The sequence below is a fragment of the Trichoderma virens genome (genome assembly GCF_000170995.1).
Source record: "Trichoderma virens Gv29-8 chromosome Unknown TRIVIscaffold_3, whole genome shotgun sequence".
Lineage (NCBI taxonomy): Eukaryota > Fungi > Ascomycota > Sordariomycetes > Hypocreales > Hypocreaceae > Trichoderma > Trichoderma virens.
The window spans coordinates 2,017,195-2,036,983 of record NW_014013746.1 but is presented as its reverse complement, the minus strand read 5'-3'; the positions used below and the strand labels follow the sequence as shown (position 1 = coordinate 2,036,983).

Sequence of the window (19,789 nt, the reverse complement as noted above, 5' to 3'; positions counted from 1 at the left end):
ATTGCATAATGTAAGTACATATATGGCTAATGCCTACCTAGTACCTAGGTACCTGTGGTTTATGATAGGTATAGCATACATAAATACACATATATACATACGCATACACACTTATTTGCCTCGGTACCTGGTGAATACAACTTGCGGAACGCTTACTTCTGATATCCTTATAATTTTCACATACCCCGCTAATGGCCTGACCTATATTCTTAATTTCTAAAACATCTTAGGTCCTCTTTCTCTCTGCTTCTCCTCTTTCTCACACGAGAAGAGAGCGTATAGGCGTTTACTACTCTTTTAAGTCATGCTTCAACTAGACCAATTCACCATTGGCTGGATTACCGCCCTGCCGCTCGAGATGGCTGCAGCAATAGAAATGCTCGATGAAGAATATGGAAAACCAAACATACAAAATGCTCACGACTACAACAACTATATCTTAGGTCGAATAGGTCTCCATAATATTGTTATTGCCTGCCTCCCCACCGGCGTCTATGGAACTACATCTGCTGCTGTTGTTGCAGTGCAAATGATGGCAAGCTTTCGCTCCATCAGGTTTGGACTGATGGTCGGCATCGGCGGTGGGATTCCTTCTGCTACTAATGATATTCGACTTGGTGATGTCGTGGTCGGAAAACCAAGCGGGAGGGTTGGTGGTGTTATACAGTATGACTTCGGGAAGACTACCGATGGTGGACGGTTTGACCCGCAAGGGTCTCTAAACAAGCCTCCTCAGATATTGTTGACCGCAGTCTCAACCATGCAAGCATTGCATCTCACCCGCGGAAACCAGATTCAGGCAATATTGTCGGGACTCAATAAATCCAGGTTTTATTCACAGCGGCCCGGTCAGGATCGCTTATTCGAGCCCAACTACTCTCACGAGAACAGCTCTGCAAGCTGTGATCACTGCGATGCACGACGTCTGATGATTCGGCCGGGCCGACCCGACACCAACCCTGTGGTATTTTACGGTACTATTGCATCTGGGAATCAGGTTATCAAAGATGCACGGACTCGAGACCAACTTGGGCAACGACATGGTGTTCTCTGCTTCGAGATGGAGGCGGCCGGGCTAATGGACAATTTTCCTTGTCTAGTTATTCGTGGGATATGTGACTATGCCGATTCCCATAAAGCAAAGGACTGGCAAGCATACGCAGCTATAACAGCCGCCGCCTGCGCAAAGGAACTACTTGGACTTATCCCTATAGGTGATTGGTTGGACACTCACCCCGGAGCCGAGTCTGGAGGTAAATTCTTCCTGGTTATTAATGGATGTGCAAAGTAACGATGGTCTCTTTAGGGCAAACCCCGTCTCTGCCAGAGGCTCCTCGCTTCCCCTCGACTCAATCCTTTAAAATGACCCACAGCTTATATGGAATTCAGGATCTTACGCTAGCTAGTCTTATTCCAGACTATCGGTATCCGCATCTGGACGCATTAGCTCCTCGAGTTGTCGAACCAGGCAAGGATTTTTCTGTTTCCTCGGATTATAATATCCATGACATTTTTCATTCAACTCCCATATATGCTTCCCGGCCCGGACGTCGATTGGCAAAGTGGTTCCGATTCTCTTCCGATGCCAATTCAGAGAACGACATAACGCAATGGCGGATGCAAGCCCAAGAATCTCGACTGTACATGCTACGACAACCGCAGGCCATATTCAAGGATCTATGCTTGAATTCCACTGTTCGTCAATGGCTGCAGGAAACTTTTGAGAACAGAGCAGATGCCTATTTTCTAATTGGATATCGTTCAGTAATCAATGCAACGCTAATACGGCAGGATAAAAACGCTACCGAACAGGGAAGTTATAAGACTACTGGTGAGCGTATTATTGCGGTCTGCTATCGAAAGGTCACTTTTAGGTTTCTAAAGAAATCGGATAGTGCATCCCTAGACCGAGATAATTGCTGGAGGCTATTCTCTGATGATCGCGGCGATGACAATGAAGGTGATGTGATGTTGGAGGCAGATATAATGGATGGGGATGACATTGATGAATGTGATGTAAGTGATTTAGAAGATTAGCTAGGCACCAGTAAATACGATCTTTCTACCTTGAGTATTTTCAGATTAATAGTATCCTAGACAAATTAAGTAGCAATAACTGTATTGCAACTACAGTTTTACGTAACAACCACTAGGTTTTCACTCGATTCACATATTGAAAAAAATAAGTCAATCTTGACAAGAATCTAGAAATCTAAGATATGTATTTAAAATGACCCTGAAGATGAATCCTATTTCCTCTTTAATAGTCTGCCCCCAGCCTCTACGTCTTATACGCCTATTTCACTTACCCTTAGATCTCCAGCTCTTCAAACGAATCCCTGACACTCTTCGACGCCGTAATGTCTATGCCTAGATCAGAATACGTGATAAAGTTGTCTTTACCAGTCCACTCCTTCTCCCGAACCATATCCCAAAATTCCATTCCGAGCGTAAACTCCTGGGCCTCCATGGTCCACGTAGAGAAAAAAGTATCTCGAGATATCTGGACGTATGTTGCCTTGACATGGTGTGCTTCCGCCCATATCTGTAGCAGGCCTCCCAGAGTCGTACGCTCCACAAATGCAAACACAGTCTGTCCACCACGAGTCTTATCCGGCTGAGCAAGGGCTGCTTCCACAAAGGTGCCAAAATTAGCGCGGGTGTCTCCAATGCAGGCAATCGGTTGGTCGGATGGAGTGACTTGTATCTGGATGTATTGACCAATAGCAGGGACATGAATAGGCTGAGCAAGGCCGGCAAAATTTGTAGCGTAGTAGGAACACCACACAAAAGTAGTCTTTGCCAGCAACTCTGGCTTGGAATGGATATATCGAGTGACTTTGGCCTTGGATTCGTAATGGGGAGGCTGGCTCCTGCCACCACTGATTGTATATGCGTCTGCGAGAGTTGACAACAGGTAATGCTGTAGTGTATCGGTAGCTACTGCTGCATCCACCATGTTCATGCCTATCTGGGTCTCAATAGCTGCGGCTTTATTTGCCAATAAGCTAACGTCCTTCTCCCCTGGTGATTGTTTCTGAGTCTCTGAAAAGAGGCCCCAGAAGTTTGTAACTGCGAAAATAGCATATGATCCAGCAAATGCTGCTTTGAGAGCCGCAACGTCGGTCAACTCCGCCCGAACTACTTCAACGCCACGAGCGGAAAGTGCTTTTGCTGCTGCGCTCTGCGGCGACCTAGTTGGGGCACGGATGGCATATTCTTGAGATTTGTTCTTGAGCAGGTAATCAACAACTGAGCCTCCCTGCGCGCCAGTGGCGCCAACAACGGTGACTAGTTTCTTGGCTACCATATTTGTGTGAATGTCGGGAATATTTCAGGTTCAGGCTAGATATTGAATATAGGCAGGTGGTCTGGGGATTATGGAGCTCTTTGGTGGTGGCTATAGTATTTATCTGAGGCCGTTCCTTCGAGGGGGATTTTGTCTCCTAAATATTTGTTCGAGAGCTGTTGTTCGTAGGACTATATGAATCTAACGCAACAATTCATCAGCTAATCGAACTACTATACTTAACAGGTATAATAACTGGCCAGCATTACGAATTTGTAATGTTCAATCTTACCAAGGGAGGTTGGACACTACGGTTGCAGATCCCGCCTTCGAAAGGAGATGATATAGCGGGATCCGCTTGCAGCCAATCAAATCAACATGCTTCACAAGTATAATAACTGTCAAGCTTCAGGCATTTGGAATCCTAAATCGGACCAAGGGAGGCCGGAATACCACGGCAATAGAAGCCTACTTTCGAGTGGAGGTGACACAGCAGGATCCACTTGTAAGGAAGCCTCAACGTCAGTATCTAGGTCTATTAGATGACATCAGGTGAAAAAATGCAAATCTCCAACTACCAAACCTCAATTAAGAAAGATATAGCTGCGTTGATTGGCAGTTCGTCCAACTATTGTAGACTGTGCGATCATCGTCTAGCTCGTTTAAGTCGCTTAGGGTCAATGACCTGCCATCAACGCCCTATCACTTCGGCATTGGCGACGGAAGAGCTGATATCTCAATGTTTGGCGCATATTTATATGAATACATGGCTCATGCTGTTCATCTGTTTTTCGTTTGGAATATCAATCATAGCTATTCCTTGTAATATTTCGTGCTATACGACGGAAGGTTTTCACGACTGCCTACCAATCCAATCATTTCGTTATACCCACACCCAATAGTTTAAACAATTCTTTTCTAAGCTAATAATTGTGCATTCACCGGGAGAATTATATACAATTACCTTCAAGTTACCTCTTCTTGCCGTCAAGGAAGCTCGATCAGACGACACCCCATCAATTCCAGCTTTATTTGGCACAACATCCGGAGTCTCTCACACCTCTTAAACAAGGTTTGATCGCAGCTTTGAAAGACATCCTTGATCTTGAAAATAGCCCCGGTCATATCCAAATAGTAGTCGAATCCCATCAACTTAGAAGGTCCTCATCAAACTGCAACACTACCATCTTCCAGGCCTTCTGGTTCTCCAGCGCAGATTATGAAGACTGGTGGCAGAGCACTGCTGTATCAAGCTTCTAGGCCGGACTCGGGGAAGATACCGGTGTTTAGCGTGAGATTATGCGCATCAGCCCACAGCGCTTCATGCATGCCACCGGGGCGGCGAAAAAGCAGGGGCTCGCTCTGATGCCAGAGTTAGCAGACGTCGAGTATGTCGATATTGCGCCACAACAGAAATATTGGGGTATTTATCGAGAGCGCATCCCCAACCATCCATCAGACGACTTTTAGTCTGATTTCATCTCTAAAGCGCAAAAAAAATGAAATGGTGGATAAAAAGTTAAAGGCAATACCTGCAAAGAAGACGGCAGTGCTTCGAGATCACCAGTCATTAACGAACGATCACGCCCGTCTCGGAAGGGTAGTGATCCCACATGGCATTGATAACATGCTTTATGTGTGGGAATTCCAAGATTATTCTCAAATGACAGAAAAAGAAAGAGAGATTTGGCATAGAGACATCAATCCATTTGTGAGGGGTTGGATGGACTCGTTGGACAAGGAGCGCGGCAAGCATGGTGTCCTATCCTTTCGCCATGCTGCCTCGACGCAAATAGGCAACGCGCTCACTCCAACGGTATCAGAACCTCGAATAACGAGTCAGTTTGTTTTCTATCTGGACCTTGCCGCTTTTGAATACTCTGGGAAATCCACCCGTGACCATTTCAAGGCTCGCATGGCATTTGAGAAGCATCACAAAGGCACTGGGGCTCTAGGTATAGCCAAAGGCCGGACATAACTCTCCGTCGAGGTGGGGATATTGAAGAAAAGCGATTTTGAAGCAGAGTACATTGGCTGTTTAGAGGGCACGGGTTTGATGGGTAATGAAGATTTGATTGACACAGTGTAAAGGATCACAATCGATGATCTTCCTTCTAGTCAATGGTCAGATACATGGCCGTAAAGGGATCTGTAGGATTCACGTTATAGTAAGAAGCTGGCAAATAGATGAAAGAGATGAAAAATAGAACTCAAACAAACAATAGACATCGTCCTGACATCAAACTTTCCAGCAGTCTTCTCTCCCATCTGAAGGCGCTAGCAAATCACATGGTGATGATGATGTGGGAAGCTTACAGCCATGTGGAGACAAACTAGTGCAAGGAACCGATCGTGCATTAACTCCGCTGCCTGTTAAGCACTGTTTCGATCTGACTTTTCCCAAAGAAGTCATGCAAGATTGGCTTTCATGGGCGGAGATGGCTTGTAAAATCCGGAGTACAAGCCACATGGCTTCGGATCATAATGAGTCTTCGCGGCGATAATATCACTTAGTGATGGATATAAAGCAGCTTGATGAGACAATTAGAACGTTGGAACACTTCAAGTACTCATTCGTATCAACGGTTCATCAGTTTAGATCACTATGACTTCGAACGGAAACTTTGGGGCAGAGACAACTGCCGAAGAAGTAGCAGCTTCTTTTCGCGACCAGATTGTCGGAAAGACGAGTTAGTATATAGCCGGCTTCCATTGTTTTTGATAACTGTTGACGTTTGATGCATCTAGTCCTCATCACTGGCGTCAGTCCCAATGGTCTCGGTGCTGCTACTGCCCAGGCTCTCGCCAAGTATGAGCCTGCGAACTTGATCTTCACAGCTCGAACAATCTCCAAGGCATCTGCCGTGGCTGATAGCATCCGGGCCGAAAATTCAAATCTGAAAACGCAGATTCATCTCGTCCACATCGACTTGTCAGACCTGGAGAGCACTCGTCAGGCTGCTGCGAACATCCAAAAATTGGCACCGCGTATCGACATCATCATGAACAACGCAGCAGTAATGGCCATTCCCGAGAGAGAAATGACAAAGTACGGACTTGAGGCACACCTTGTCACCAATTTCCTTGGCCATTTTGTCCTTGCGTCACTTCTTTCCGCGCAGTTGAAAGCCGCGGGGCCCAAGGCGCGGGTTGTTAACATTGTCAGCGGCGGATTCTACGTTCAACCGTTCCGCTTCACTGATTACAACTTTGACGGCGGAAAAGACCTCCCAGAAGACGAGCAAGTCGACGTCGAGAATGCGGAAAAGCTCGGCATGGGGTGGGTAACGGGCCTCGGCACAGGATACATCCCATTTCTGGCATATTCCCAAACTAGTACAGCATTGATGCTCTATTCCAAGGGCCTGGTTGAGGGCTTCTCTGGAGAAAAGATCAAGGCCTTTAGTGCCGCTCCTGGAGGTGAGCCAATCACGCCGAGATACGATGTAGCAAAGTGCACGTAGGTACATTCAAGCTAACGTTGACAAGTCGTCTTGACGGAGCTTCAAAGACATCTTCCAGGCGAGTTTAGGAACCAAAAAATGGTATACAAGTCTGCAAGCCAGGGAGCCGCAAGCTTTCTCGTCGCTGCTTTGGATCCAAGTCTCGACGGTATGTAACTTGTCCTGGCGATTTGAAGAATGAAGCTAATAGCGATTTAGACCATCCGGGAGCGTACATTGATGATTGCCACATCAAGCAGACACCGAAATATGCTCATGATGAAGCAGTTGCCCGTAGACTCTGGACATTAGCTGAATCATGGGCGGCAAGTGCATGAGAGTGCGCAGGAACATTACATCTCGCGATGGATGATCAGGTTCCATACCAAGAGTCGTACGCCAGATGCATCTCTGTAATATAAACTGGTCAATCATATGCTTCGAAGCACAAATTAAATATATTTATTCATGGTCAATGTCTTGCTTTTTTACCAAGTCAATGATTTTGTATCACAAACCGTGAGGCCTAAGAAACGAGGCAGCGGTAGATGCAGTTATCGGTGCGGCCAGTCCACAAAGGGCAAGCAACACCCTCGATTGCCGCTTTGGTGATAGCCTGCCCCAATAAGCGCATTCCGTGTCTCCATTACGCCACACCAATCTCCAACAACCAACGTAATTGTAAACCTGTATTATTTTTTTCTTCCATGCATGCATCCTGATTCTTCACCTACACGCTGCCAGATGGCCGTTTGATGTATATGCAAACGCCGGAATCATGTCTGTTCCGTATACTGAACGCCTCTTTACACACCAGCCGTCATCTTGAACCGGCCCCGCCCGTCTCATCCTCCGACAAAGCCGAACGATATCTCTATGATCATACGCGCATCTTACTGCTGTATCGTCAGCCATGTTATGACTAGATGCTCATCTGTCATTTATCTGCGTTCGTCGATACGAGTTTCACTGTCGAAGGCTTCTGCTGTGCTATAAATGACGCAAATCCGCTGGCCACGGCACAGACATACAATGCTGGACAAGGCAGCTGCATGCATATATGCAGATTACTCTTCAGAGCTTGGCTGCGTATACTACGAATTACGAACCAAAACAGGCTGGGAGATCTATTCAATCGAATTTCCATCCGCATCAACCGCAGAATGAGGCCTGATATCCAGTCACCAACTCGCCTCTGTGTGCTTTGGATATATCCCTCAATCTTGTGGGTGGAGTTTTACTGCGGACACGTCACTCCATACCGTGGTGTGTGCGGCGGGGCTACGAGATTGCCATATCCATATTGGTGCGCGCCAAAATACCACACCACCCCGATCCAAGATGCCGATATGGGCCCTGTAGAGCCTCTGTGGCTCTATGGCATTCAATATGAGCATTGAATGCCTCTACAACGTTCCCCTTCTCCTCCATGGAGAATGGGAACTGCCAGCTGGCAGCAGAAGAGCTCCTAACACTTTATACCCCCCCGTAACATCAATTGCTATCGGGGGGGAAGGGCGCCGTGGTGCAACGGTCAGGTCAAGCTCCCCCCCATGTGGATCGAAGGCCAACAACCGAATCGACGACCCCCCGAGTTCGAATCCGAGACGAAGACCGAAAAAATCGACAACTTCCTGGACCTAACGGAGTAGAGTAGGGACGCCTGCTCTGCTCCACTTAAACCGTAGATAGACAGAGATGTAGGCGTCTGGTTTATCCCTCGGGCCCAGAGGGTGTAACCAGCGCCGAACTCTTTTGTCATTTGCGTATATTTTTGCTTCATATGCATTGGCTTGGATGGAGTTTCTTTTTTTTTTTTTTTTTTCGTCGATGGTGGATGGGCGTTGATCTCTCGGTGGTTTTGGAAGCTTTGCTTTGTGCGTGAGAGAGCTACAGATGCTGCATTTTCGCGGGTTGATGAATTGGCGCAGAAATATGTGTCTGGCAGCTGCACTTGCGCACTTGGCGATATCAACGGTAGGTGGAAATTTGGTGTTGAGCGCGTAGAGTCGTAAACTCGTAGAGTTGATTGTAGATTGCTCGTGCAGCTCTCTCTTTTTTTTTCCCCCAGCCTTCCACGCATTTTTTTGCACAGAAATCATAATACGGAGGATATCCAACATCTCTCTCTACTTTACGGACAAGCAAATGCTATCTGCAAAAAAAGGTGTATCGTTTGCAAAGGAAACAATCTCGTTGACTTGGAACAAGATACGCCAGATTGATCAACGTTTTGGACGTCGAGTGGTGGCACGTGCAAACGGTGGCTAGCAGAGCTACGTTCTGAAATAAGCTTAAAATCGCTGAGCCTGGCCATTTTGGAACTCGCCTAGACTCAGGCCCTACAGATTGCGCGATGCGCTCCAGCAATTGCGTGTGCTGCAAACTGGATGCCTGGAGCAGTCTATTTGCAACACGAGGATGCTAACTATGTCTATTCGCTTGAATCGACAAGAAAATGCGTCCAGTCGAGGCTAGAAGACCCCAGCCGCTGGTTGCGCGGTGAATTGCGGTCAGAACGCCATTGAATGAATCTTGCAGTACGGAGATAACCAGATCTGGTGGCCAAATTCTGTTGTGCAACGTTTCCGCGGGGGGCAACAGACTGCTAACCCACAACACAACAGCTTCTTTTTTCTTCTTTCTAGATTCCAAAATCTCGAGGTGGCCAATGGCTACAACGACTACCGGCCACCCTTTCTATTGTGTAAAGCACCGTGGCGAATAAAAATGAGAGAATAAAAGCCTCGATTCCAGGAACGAGCCACGAAAAGTGTCGAGAAAGGCAAAATATCTGTTGGCCGCCCACGCAAGAGGCTTGGTTGAAACAGCCACAGAAACTAGCCCGTGGCCTCGCCCAATCACCCATTCTGCGTCTCCAGTCTTTCCTCCCTTGCGTATCCAAGTTCACCGAGCACGCAAGCAGGCTATCCATCCTACGGTTGGAATGCGACCGACGAGTCGGCGAAAGGCCGTTTGCGACCACCCGCAAAGATCTCCGGCCACTCTCAACGGAGCAAGGCGGATCAATCGGCAAACTATGTGAGGCGTGCGGAGCATTTTGGAGCAAGGCACAAGGCCCGGCCAGAACTAAAATGATGCTACTCCACGGGATTCGTCGTGAAGGGCTCCAGAGGCGGGTCAAAGGCCCTCAACCCATGCCCGCTAGATCGTGGAGGCGGAATAACGTCATCATTAGGTGAAGGCCATCCGAAGGCTGCCTGCCTAACAGGAGGAACATGGAACATGGGGCCGTCTGTGGTTTGAATATGGTCGCGGCGGTTGACGTGCTCGCGAGATCCCTGCCGTCTCTGCGCTAAGGAGGCTTTGGGTGCAAATCTTGCCTGCTTTTTCTCCTACGAGGCCGTCTATTGGACGAGAAACGGTGTACTTGTACAAGCAGTATCTCTGCATGGGAACGGGTGCCGTTTTTTATCTCGGGCCCTCGCTGCACCGCTCCATCATCCTTCCATCATCCTCCTCTTCTTCATCTTCGTCTGCTATTAAACCACCATAGCTTCTGTAGAGTTCGAGTCGATGTACCTGGTTCATTCCTTGGAGTCCCGGTTTAAGGTTCAAGCGTGTTGATCTTGTTGTTTGAATTTTTTTTCTCTCCCTTTTTCCCATTTCGGCCACTTCATTGTTCTGTTGAGAGTACTATCCTTCCTCTTGTCGCAACAATGTCTGAGAAATTCAAGACAGCGCCTGAAGACCTCGAGGCGACGACGTCTCACTCGAGTGGCTTCTCACGGTTTGCCTCATTATTTGGCGGCCCCGGAGTCTGGATTGGCCCCCGTATCGCACCACTGCCGGCTTATCTCAAGAGCGATCTCTCCGAAAGCGAAGAGTCTAGCGAGGCAATCCTCAACCGACAGCTTGCATCGGAAGATGGCACCTCAATCCAATATCGCACTTGCTCATGGCAAAAGACTGCGGCGCTGCTCTTCAGCGAGTACATCTGTCTCGCCATTATGAGCTTTCCTTGGTCTTACAGTGTGCTTGGTCTGGTCCCTGGCTTGATCTTGACTGTTGTCGTTGCTGCTCTTGTGCTCTATACAAGTCTGGTCCTGTGGGAGTTTTGTCTGCGGCATCCAGAGGTGCGCGACGTGTGCGACATTGGCCAGATGCTCTTCTGGGGCAAGGAATGGGCATGGTGGGCGACTGCCGTCATGTTCGTCTTGAACAATACATTCATCCAGGCTCTGCATGTTCTGGTCGGCGCAGAGTACCTCAACACCATGACTGAAAGCGACAAGATTGGCGGATGCCGTACTGTTGAGTTCGGTGTCGTGGTCACAGTCATCTGCTTGATTGGATCGCTACCTCGCACGTTCAGCATGATGTCCAAGCTTGGTACTGCGTCTGCAATCTTTACTTTTATTTCTGTGTTGCTGGCAACCATCTTTGCTGGCATTCAGGACAAGCCCGCTGGATACACTGCGGCATTGGGCTCGCCACTTGTTACAGCTATACCAGTCAAGGGCACTACTTTTGTCAACGGAATGTCAGCTTTCCTTAACATTAGCTACACCTTTATTGGCCAGATTACCCTCCCGAGTTTCATTGCTGAGATGCGAGATCCTCGGTAAGCTCTCCTGATAACCCTCTCCTTTCTCCTCTTGTTACGGTTATACTGACTGCATCATTATCCAGGGAATTCCCCAAGTCTCTTTGGGCTTGCACGATCGCCGAAATCATTGTCTTTTCCATCGTCGGCGGCGTCATCTACGCCTACACCGGTAACCAATATGTCACGGCTCCGGCGTTTGGATCGTTGGATGATCTCTACAAGAAGGTTTCGTTTTCCTTCATGATTCCAACACTCATCTTCCTCGGATGTCTGTATGCCTCAGTGACAGCCCGCTTCGTCTTCTTCCGCACGTTTCGCAACTCAGTGCACTTGCATAGCCACACCGTCGTGGGATGGGGAAGCTGGACCGGTATCCTGCTTGTTACCTGGATTTTTGCCTTTATCATTTCTCAGGTCATTCCTTTCTTTTCCTCACGTAAGTTTTGACAACTCTAAAGCTGTCACCTACTTGTACTAACAAGTGTTTACCTAGTCTTGTCCGTCATGTCATCCCTGTTCGACAGCTGGTTCGGCTTCATCTTTTGGGGTGTCGCGTACCTGCGCATGCGAAGCGTGGACGAGCAGGCTGGGCGAAAACGAAACGGAATCGTTGCAACGCTGTCAACGGCTTTGAACATTGCCATTATCATTATGGGCGCGTTCTTCCTGTCTGTGGGCACATATGCCAGTGTACAGGGCATCGTCGATTCATTCAACGCCGGCACAGTACACGGCGTGTTTTCTTGCAAGAGCAACGGAATATGAAATCATGAAGATATATATACCCAAAAAGAACGAGTAAGAAGAAGAAGAAGGAAGGGAGCCGATCGAGACATATACCCTAAATGGCACATACGCAGGATGGATGGCGGCCAAGATGTGCACATAGATGAGCCGAGTACGGGGGTTACAAAGGCCGGAGAAGTCGAAATACCTACTACATCTCTCGCGATGAATATTTTTCTCGGGGAGCTTTTGCAAAGACCTGCAGAAATGCACGGCGTTTTCTGGAATTTCTCGCACAGTTTCATGATTGAGCGGGAGCTGACTGATTTGTAGATGTAGTGTGTAAGGTTTCGTAGATGCTTCGCGTAGTTGTAAAGTGGTGTCATGCCATGTGCCATTGTTTTCGAGCAATTTAAGAGCAAAGTAACAGCTCTAGGACCATAGTTCGCATCGTGCTAGCTCTACCCGGTGGTGATGCTTTTCGTCACGCCTCAACTTTGGTCTTCAGTTCAAGGGCCTACCATGTACGATGCTCTCCTCCTAACAGCTATCACGATGCGATGCCTACATTCAGTCATGGTGAAGATCCTTGCAGGGGTCATGCTGCACGCTTATCTAATGCCCGTGTCGCGTTCGTTGATCGCATCTGCTTGTGCTTATAGCGCTGGATGTTCAGCTGAATCCTGAATCCCCCCTCACCAACTCATGCTGTGCAGCAAACGACAAGAAGTGTCTCCTCCGAGCAAATGCCATAAACTAAAATGTTGTCCACAGTCCTGCTGTGGCTCGCCATAGCATCCCTCTCGTCGGCTTCTCTGCCCTGGGATAACGGGGATGTGACCCCAGGCATCAAGACAACCTCTTCCGTGTCCTTCGACCCGCTGGCCGTCCTCGCGATCCTTTGGAACCCACGTGCTTCAGTGAGCGCATCAAGACTCTATTCTCAACCCTATCGCTACGAGACCAAGCGACGGCGATGGCCGCATCTCATGCAGATTGGCGCAGTAACTGTGCCCGTATCTGTCCTCGTAGCCCACCTTACACGCAACTACCGCTCTATACATCCCGCGCTGGAGATGTTCATGGGCAATGTGGATAATCTCAATGTCAAGTCGACAATTGGCAAAGTAATCAACCTGTTTCCCACACTGCCCCTAAGCGGCAGCGAATCGAGCTTCGTCGAATCGCTGGCATTTCGCCCTTCAAAGCACCCAAGGAATGACATTAGTATTGTTTCGCTTCTGCGGCCAGGAAGAAGGGCTTTGGCTGAAAAACAACAAGTTGTCCTGGAGCCACAACATGCCGATACGAGAAACAGAATGAAATGGCTTCTTGCCAAAATAATCTTTGTTCTGACTGAGATAATCATGGGGCTGATATTAGCGGCCGGAACAACGTTCAGCGTCCTGCTGCGCGACATCTGGGGTGTAGTGCTGTTTGGGTCCTATTTGTTCCATTGGATGGCGTCTACAGCAGTCTCGCTGTGCCAGTTAGTTGAGTCGGATACGTGGAAGGAAGAGTTGAATATCCGACAAGACGATCACATTGTTTTTGCCATTTACGAGCGGCCGGCTGGCGGGTGGGTTGTCTTCAAAGGCACACAAGAGACGATGGAGAGATGGGCCCGCACATCGTGGTGGTTTGCGGACAAGAAACTGTACAATCGACTGGTCCACTGGTCTTGGATGATTACCGGCCTCGTGGCAGCTCTTGCTTCGGTGGCCAACATGGTCAATATGACGGGCTACACGCAGTTGGGCTTCCTTGGAATCCTGCTGTACGGCTCCTTGGCGGAGCTTTGGTTGACAGTCGTGGATCAAATGGTTCAACCGGAATCAATGAGTTTCCTCGGCCCATACAGCAAGCACACCGTGACAGCCAACGACAAGAAATACAAGAGTATCATCCAGGCCTGCCTCGGCGTGGACGATGTTCACCGTCTCGGCAGCGTGCCGTGGACCAAACTGGGCCTGCTTCCAAACCGAGAACCGTTTCTGGCTCTCGAAAAGACAATTCGAACGTTGCATAATGTTTCCAGTGAAAATGGCGGCGTTGCACAAGAAAGATACCTCATTGGCGTGCTTTTCGAGTTTGAGGAGTCGTGCAGGGGCTTACACCAAGCTGAGAGGGAGTACGCAAAGGGAATTCGGGACGAAGTTGAGAGGGTGTGGCGAGAGCGGATTGCGAATCAGAGGAAGCGACGGCAGGAGGAGGAAGTGAAGGTTATCCAGGTGTGAAAGATTAGTCATGTGCTGGTTGATGCGAGTGTCTTTATTCATGACTACGTTGGGATTTGCTAGGATTTCTTTTGATGAACTGTGTATTTGACATTGATACCCTCTTTGAATCGTTTCCCCCCCCTAATCATAGCCACGAAAAGTATAACTTGAGGGAGAATTTATCATCACGGAAAGAATAGCATACATATTTTTTGAGCAGCTGTTTATATCACGCAGAATATTATTCCATTTAAAATCGTAAAACTGATCTACTCCCGGGTACCCCTCCAGATATCTGGTGGGTTGTATGGATGGAGTAGCTCATATGCCTGGTAGGTACCAATACATTCCCAGCAATACCATGTATGCATCTCAACAGCCGCAATAATCTGATCAAATCAAATCAACTTCTTCTTTGATCCTTCCCCTTTTAATTCTCCATCAAATCCCCCCTCTCTCGATACCCAATTCTTCAACACATCACTCCCTCCTCGTCACACAACCCGTCCAAATCAGGCCACCCCAAGACCCTGATTGGCCCAGCGCCTCTCCCCCTCTGGGCTAAGCTTTTCCAGCGCATCTTTGCCCCTCCACAAATAGGCGGTTCTGGGTACCTGACGCACTGTAACCTGCAAAAGCTGTCCACTTCAATCTGGTTCGGTTTACTGCAAGAGGCTAGAGGACACCGCTTTTGTGTTATTACGAAACAGCCCACTTAGGCCGGATAGAGCTCGGAATGGGAATGGCGAAGCTGCGCCGTTTCCAACCTCAACTCACATCTGTCAACCAAATCTTGGCAGCATTGAATTGCCAGCGTCAACAAAGACAGCAATTCCTGCTGCTCTCCTCTGATTGACAGCCCGGATCTCGCATCGTCAATCAATCTCCTCGCGCCATCATCTCCCATGGCTCGGTCCGCCGCGACAACGGCCACCAAAGAGGCCAAGCCTCAGGCAGATGCTCTCCCAGCAGACAGCGATAATAAGCACAACGACTTCTTCTGGACTTATACCGAGGAGCCGCACCGCACACGCCGTCTGGCCATCATCAAGGCCCATCCCGAGGCAAGACGCTCCCTCGCCTTCTCTCGCACTGCTCGAACAATCCGCTAACACCGATAATCCGAGCAGGTCCTCAAGCTATGCGGCCCTGAGCCTCTGACCAAATATGTCGTTGCCGGCGTTGTCGGACTTCAAGTTGTTCTGGCCTATCTGTTGCGATCAACGCCTTTCTGGTCGTGGCAGTTCTGGGCCGTGGCCTATGTCTTTGGTGCCACTGCGAACCAGAACCTGTTTCTGGCCATCCACGAAATCTCCCATAATCTGGCCTTCAGGAACCCTCTGGCCAACCGGCTCATCGCCATCGTTGCCAATCTGCCTATTGGCATTCCTTATAGCGCTTCATTCAGGGTACGTAAGCTCCGACATCACCATTTCCAATGCACAGCTTCTTGTCAGGAAAATAAATTCGGGGAATTGTTATATTAACTTTCTGTAGCCGTACCACCTCACTCACCACAAGTCCCTCGGCGTGGATGGCCTTGACACTGATCTTCCAACTGCCCTGGAGGCCTTTGTGCTCGACTCCATCTTCGGCAAGGCCTTCTTCTGCACATTCCAGATCTTCTTCTACGCCATTCGCCCCATGGCAGTCTACCGCATCCCCATGACCTGGGTTCACCTCCTCAACGTCGTTACTCAAATCACCTTTGATTTCCTTCTCGTTCACTTTGCTTCTCCAAACGCTCTTCTCTACCTGCTGCTGTCCTCTTTCCTCGCTGGCAGCCTGCACCCCCTTGCTGGCCACTTCATCGCCGAGCATTACGTTTACGAGACCGTCACCCCTACTCAGAGGAACCCTGACAACAAAGTACCTGTCCCGGAGACCTTTTCGTACTACGGCCCTCTCAACATTCTGACCTACAACGTTGGACTGCACAACGAGCACCACGACTTCCCGGCCATCCCCTGGACAAGACTCCACGCCGTGTATGAAATCGCCAAGGAGTTCTACGAGCCTTTGCCCCGCCACGAGAGCTGGATCTACGCCATCTGGCGATTCATCTGGGACGAAAACGTGGGCATCAGCTGCCGCGTCAAGAGAAAGAACGGCGGCCGCATCGTTGGAGGCGCCGTCAAGTGGAAGCAGTCTGAAGTCGAGGCTTAGAAGAATACACTATCAAGGGCTGGTTTCATATCGTTTTGTGTACGCAGCACCGGCATGTTCGGTGTGGGAGGGCTACATCTTGTAATAAGCGTTTCTTTGCGATATAGAAAAGCAAACCCCCCTCTCTGTCCTTTAGCGTTGTAACGAAATCCGGGCGAGGAACAAAATATCGGGGGATAGATGAACCACGACAGATTTTACGCCCTCAGGTCGGGGGCTATAGACTAGCTATGAGACATGAAATGAAATGCTACGTGGTATGTTTCGGAAGAGATCCAAGAGCACGGCATAATTTGTGTATGGCAACGTATTATAAAAAGACTTTCATTAAATTGAAAATTTTCCCATCCTACCTACCTATCTACCTACCTGAGTACCTGATATGCCCACCGACGAGCAAGGCACGCATTCTACTTGGATCCACCGAATTACTTACAAAAGGAATAAATAGTTGAAGCAGCCCAAAATCGAAAACGAGGAAATAGAAAAAACATGTAGAGTTAAAAAAAAAAAAAGGAGAGAGAGAAAAGGAAAATAAAGGAAGGACAGGAAAGAAAAAGAAAAAGGAGCAAAGACACGCCTATGAGATACTAAGAAAACTACTGCCAAAACAAAGTAAAGTACAGAGAACTGCACAACATGCCGACTCGACTCTCTCGACTCTCTCGACGAGAATTCAACGAGTCAAAAACACGGACAGCCCTGTTTCCACCACGGTTCTCTCTTTCTCTCTCTCTCTCCGTATAAAGGGGGCGGATGAAAGATTTTTGCCAGCCCCCCCTTTTGTCATCGCTCAAACAGCACAGCTCACACATCTTTTCTCCCACTTTCTTCGTACACACACAACAAAATCAATGCGCCGTCCCCCCCATCCATCATATGAAATAATGGCCCTTTGCTCATCGGGGTTGTCTTTCATGATTTGCAGGTTTCGTTGCCGCTGAAATAGGCTTCGAAACTAGCCCCCCAATTGGGCGAAACAAAAGCTTCTCTAACTCAAGATTGGCCATAAACTTTGGCACCACCTCCCCCTTCAATTCTCATTAGTTCGGACAGTAACTTGTCCGCTCCTCATCAAGAGGAGGCTTAGAAGAAGACGTAGGCAAGCAGGAAGCTGAGGAGGCACAGGATGGCCACAATCTTGACTGGCACACCCTCGACACCTTGCTTGGTTTGCTGAGCAAGAGCTCCGCCCGATTTCTTCTCAGTCTCCGAACTGCCCTTAGCATTGCGCTGTCGAAGGCCGCTATTCTTATAGTTTGCCAATTCAGCTTCTAGCTGGGCAATCTTGGCCTTGTAATCGTCGCTACCCGCTAGAACCGTGCTGGCAGCGGCAGAGGCAGTCTTGGAAGCGGCCGACTTGGCGGTCTGCGGTCTGGAGTCATCATCCTCCCTGTCATCATTGGCATAGGGAGGGGGCGCGACGTTGGGGGAGTCGGCAGCAGATGGAGAGGAGTAGGCTCGAGGCGCATCGGGAGTATCGTACGACTAGTAGGCCGCTGTTAGCTACATGCATTATCTCCAGTGTAGAGATTTATACGCACTCCATTCACCGCGGCTGCCTTGATAGGTGTCGCGACGGCGGTGGGGCCATGATCAGGGCTGTCGCTTGCAGGTAGCCAGTTGACTCGGATCTTTCGTTCAAAGATGGCGGATTTCTCTGTCGTTTCGAGCTGTACGTGCAACACGGTCAGTTTATGCGTCGGGGGATGTAGGTAGACGTGCGAAAAACTCACGACTGAAGCAATGCTGGCGAATTCCTTGTCTGGAGTAATGGGGGCTGACTGGACGAGAAACTTGTCCCTGCACTTTGCATCCAGTGGGGGATCAGCCTTCATCGCCTGCAGAAGAACTATGCTAGTGTCAGCGGTACCATTACAAAGACTGTTGCTGCCTTGTAGCGACCCAACGTACCCGTAACATCGAAATCCTGGCCAGGCTCAATACGGCCCGCATTTGGTCGAACGCAGTACCTATCAGGGAGAAAGAAAAAATGTTAAAAATTTCATCTTGACAGGTCGGGTATAGAATCGCAACGAGAGGGTCAATCATACTGCTTGGGAGCCGTCGTTTTCACCTGGGAAAAAAAGTTAACAGGGATCTTGTCGAAACAGGAGGTATCCACAAGCAGTTGCAGCCGTGGGCGACTGCAGAAGCTATAGGTGGCACATGCTAATCACAACATACCTTGAATGCCAAAGGCGATGAGCTTGGGTTCTTGATCTTGAGGATCTGCGCGACCTCGACGGTGAAGGGCCCTATGCATTGCCAATCCGTCAATGGATGCTCTCGCTCGGGGATGGCGTCACGGCCACAAAAGGCGGGAAAGACAACATACGCCGGAAAGAAAGCTCAACAGGCTCAATTTCGACCGACATGGCGACTGGAACTGCGGAGAAGAGGCTGGAGCTGAGCTAGGGGAAAGGTCGAAAGCAGAGCACGAGCCGGAAAGAAAAAGATGTCGTCGTGTTTGAATCGATGGCGCTGCACGGCGGGGAAACGCGGCGGGACGAGGGAATCGAAAACGGATTAAAAAAAGAATAACGAGTATCAAGAAGAAGAGACAAGAGCCTGTGCCAAAAGTATAATCGAGACGAGAGCGGGAGAGGAAGCGGTGGCTGAGAGAACGGGCAGCTGTTGTTTGATTACAAAGAAGAGATCTGGAGACGTGATTGATGGCATGTCGCTTCGGCCCCTGTATCGAGATTGGCTGGCGAGGCTGAGCTGGCCTGAATGAGATGCGGCATGACTAAGCCGTCTCAGGGTCTTTGGTCCCGTGCAGGGGGGGAAGAGGCAATGAAACAATGAAACAACAGCGAAGTTTGCACGCTACGGGGATTTATTTTACGCGAGACGAGCCTTGAGAGCCTGCAAGAGGTGCGAGTGAGTCGCTTGTGATGGTACACGTGTTGGAATCGAGGAGAGCTAATAGAGGAGAGCTGGCTCTGCTAGAGGGGACGTGGTCCATCATATGATGGTAGGGTCAGATGCTCTGGAGCTGGGACGGACAGCTTGGACAAGTGCACTCATTGCAGCTGCGTCGTGTGATATTTTTCTAAAGTAGCTTAATCTCGACAGCTATACAGCTTTACAGCTTACACATGAGTTGCGTGGTTGATGCAAGCATGCGTTCTATGCTGTCTCAGTTCCTACTGTGCAACTCGCCTCCCTGCAGAGCATTCTGTAAGCCCATGTACTCGTATGTAACAGCATTGACGCCATCTTACGTAGGTGTTGGTACCTAAACATTCAGACGCTGTGCATTCAAGGCCGCTTCAAGAGCTCATTAATACGATCAAATAACTTGAATAAATTCCTATCAGTCACGTTTTTTGCTTACTTAATTCTTCAGTTCTTTCTTCTTCTTTTTTTTAAT

General features: G+C 48.9%; 7 protein-coding genes across 7 annotated transcripts; 5 read left to right on the top strand and 2 right to left on the bottom strand.

Moving 5' to 3' along the window:
* Window positions 1–322: 322 nt before the first annotated feature.
* TRIVIDRAFT_136609 (uncharacterized protein) lies at window positions 323–1,231 on the top strand (the record flags this gene model as incomplete). The annotated part of the gene is made up of 1 exon (XM_014104437.1): window positions 323–1,231. A coding segment is annotated over one exon (909 nt), but the record flags the coding sequence as incomplete, so codon positions are not given.
* Window positions 1,232–1,339: 108 nt separating this feature from the next.
* On the top strand, window positions 1,340–2,079 carry TRIVIDRAFT_215504 (uncharacterized protein; the record flags this gene model as incomplete). The annotated part of the gene is made up of 1 exon (XM_014104436.1): window positions 1,340–2,079. One exon carries the CDS (start codon window positions 1,363–1,365, stop codon window positions 2,035–2,037), a length of 675 nt encoding a protein of 224 aa, XP_013959911.1.
* A 232-nt stretch (window positions 2,080–2,311) lies between these two features.
* Window positions 2,312–3,310, bottom strand: TRIVIDRAFT_62375 (uncharacterized protein; the record flags this gene model as incomplete). Its single annotated transcript, XM_014104435.1, has 1 exon — window positions 2,312–3,310. One exon carries the CDS (start codon window positions 3,308–3,310, stop codon window positions 2,312–2,314), a length of 999 nt encoding a protein of 332 aa, XP_013959910.1.
* Window positions 3,311–5,894: 2,584 nt separating this feature from the next.
* Window positions 5,895–7,070, top strand: TRIVIDRAFT_32925 (uncharacterized protein; the record flags this gene model as incomplete). The annotated part of the gene is made up of 4 exons (XM_014104434.1): window positions 5,895–5,979; window positions 6,038–6,709; window positions 6,779–6,901; window positions 6,952–7,070. 4 exons carry the CDS (start codon window positions 5,895–5,897, stop codon window positions 7,068–7,070), a joined length of 999 nt encoding a protein of 332 aa, XP_013959909.1.
* A 3,342-nt stretch (window positions 7,071–10,412) lies between these two features.
* Window positions 10,413–12,280, top strand: TRIVIDRAFT_208363 (uncharacterized protein; the record flags this gene model as incomplete). The annotated part of the gene is made up of 3 exons (XM_014104433.1): window positions 10,413–11,317; window positions 11,386–11,738; window positions 11,796–12,280. The coding sequence occupies 3 exons, from the start codon at window positions 10,413–10,415 to the stop codon at window positions 12,065–12,067; spliced, it is 1,530 nt and encodes a 509-aa protein (XP_013959908.1).
* A 2,872-nt stretch (window positions 12,281–15,152) lies between these two features.
* Window positions 15,153–16,413, top strand: TRIVIDRAFT_189452 (uncharacterized protein; the record flags this gene model as incomplete). Its single annotated transcript, XM_014104432.1, has 3 exons — window positions 15,153–15,311; window positions 15,378–15,656; window positions 15,745–16,413. The coding sequence occupies 3 exons, from the start codon at window positions 15,153–15,155 to the stop codon at window positions 16,411–16,413; spliced, it is 1,107 nt and encodes a 368-aa protein (XP_013959907.1).
* Window positions 16,414–16,727: 314 nt separating this feature from the next.
* Window positions 16,728–18,977, bottom strand: TRIVIDRAFT_177717 (uncharacterized protein; the record flags this gene model as incomplete). The annotated part of the gene is made up of 7 exons (XM_014104431.1): window positions 16,728–17,901; window positions 17,958–18,086; window positions 18,150–18,265; window positions 18,328–18,386; window positions 18,468–18,490; window positions 18,601–18,671; window positions 18,752–18,977. 7 exons carry the CDS (start codon window positions 18,789–18,791, stop codon window positions 17,500–17,502), a joined length of 840 nt encoding a protein of 279 aa, XP_013959906.1.
* Window positions 18,978–19,789: the final 812 nt, after the last annotated feature.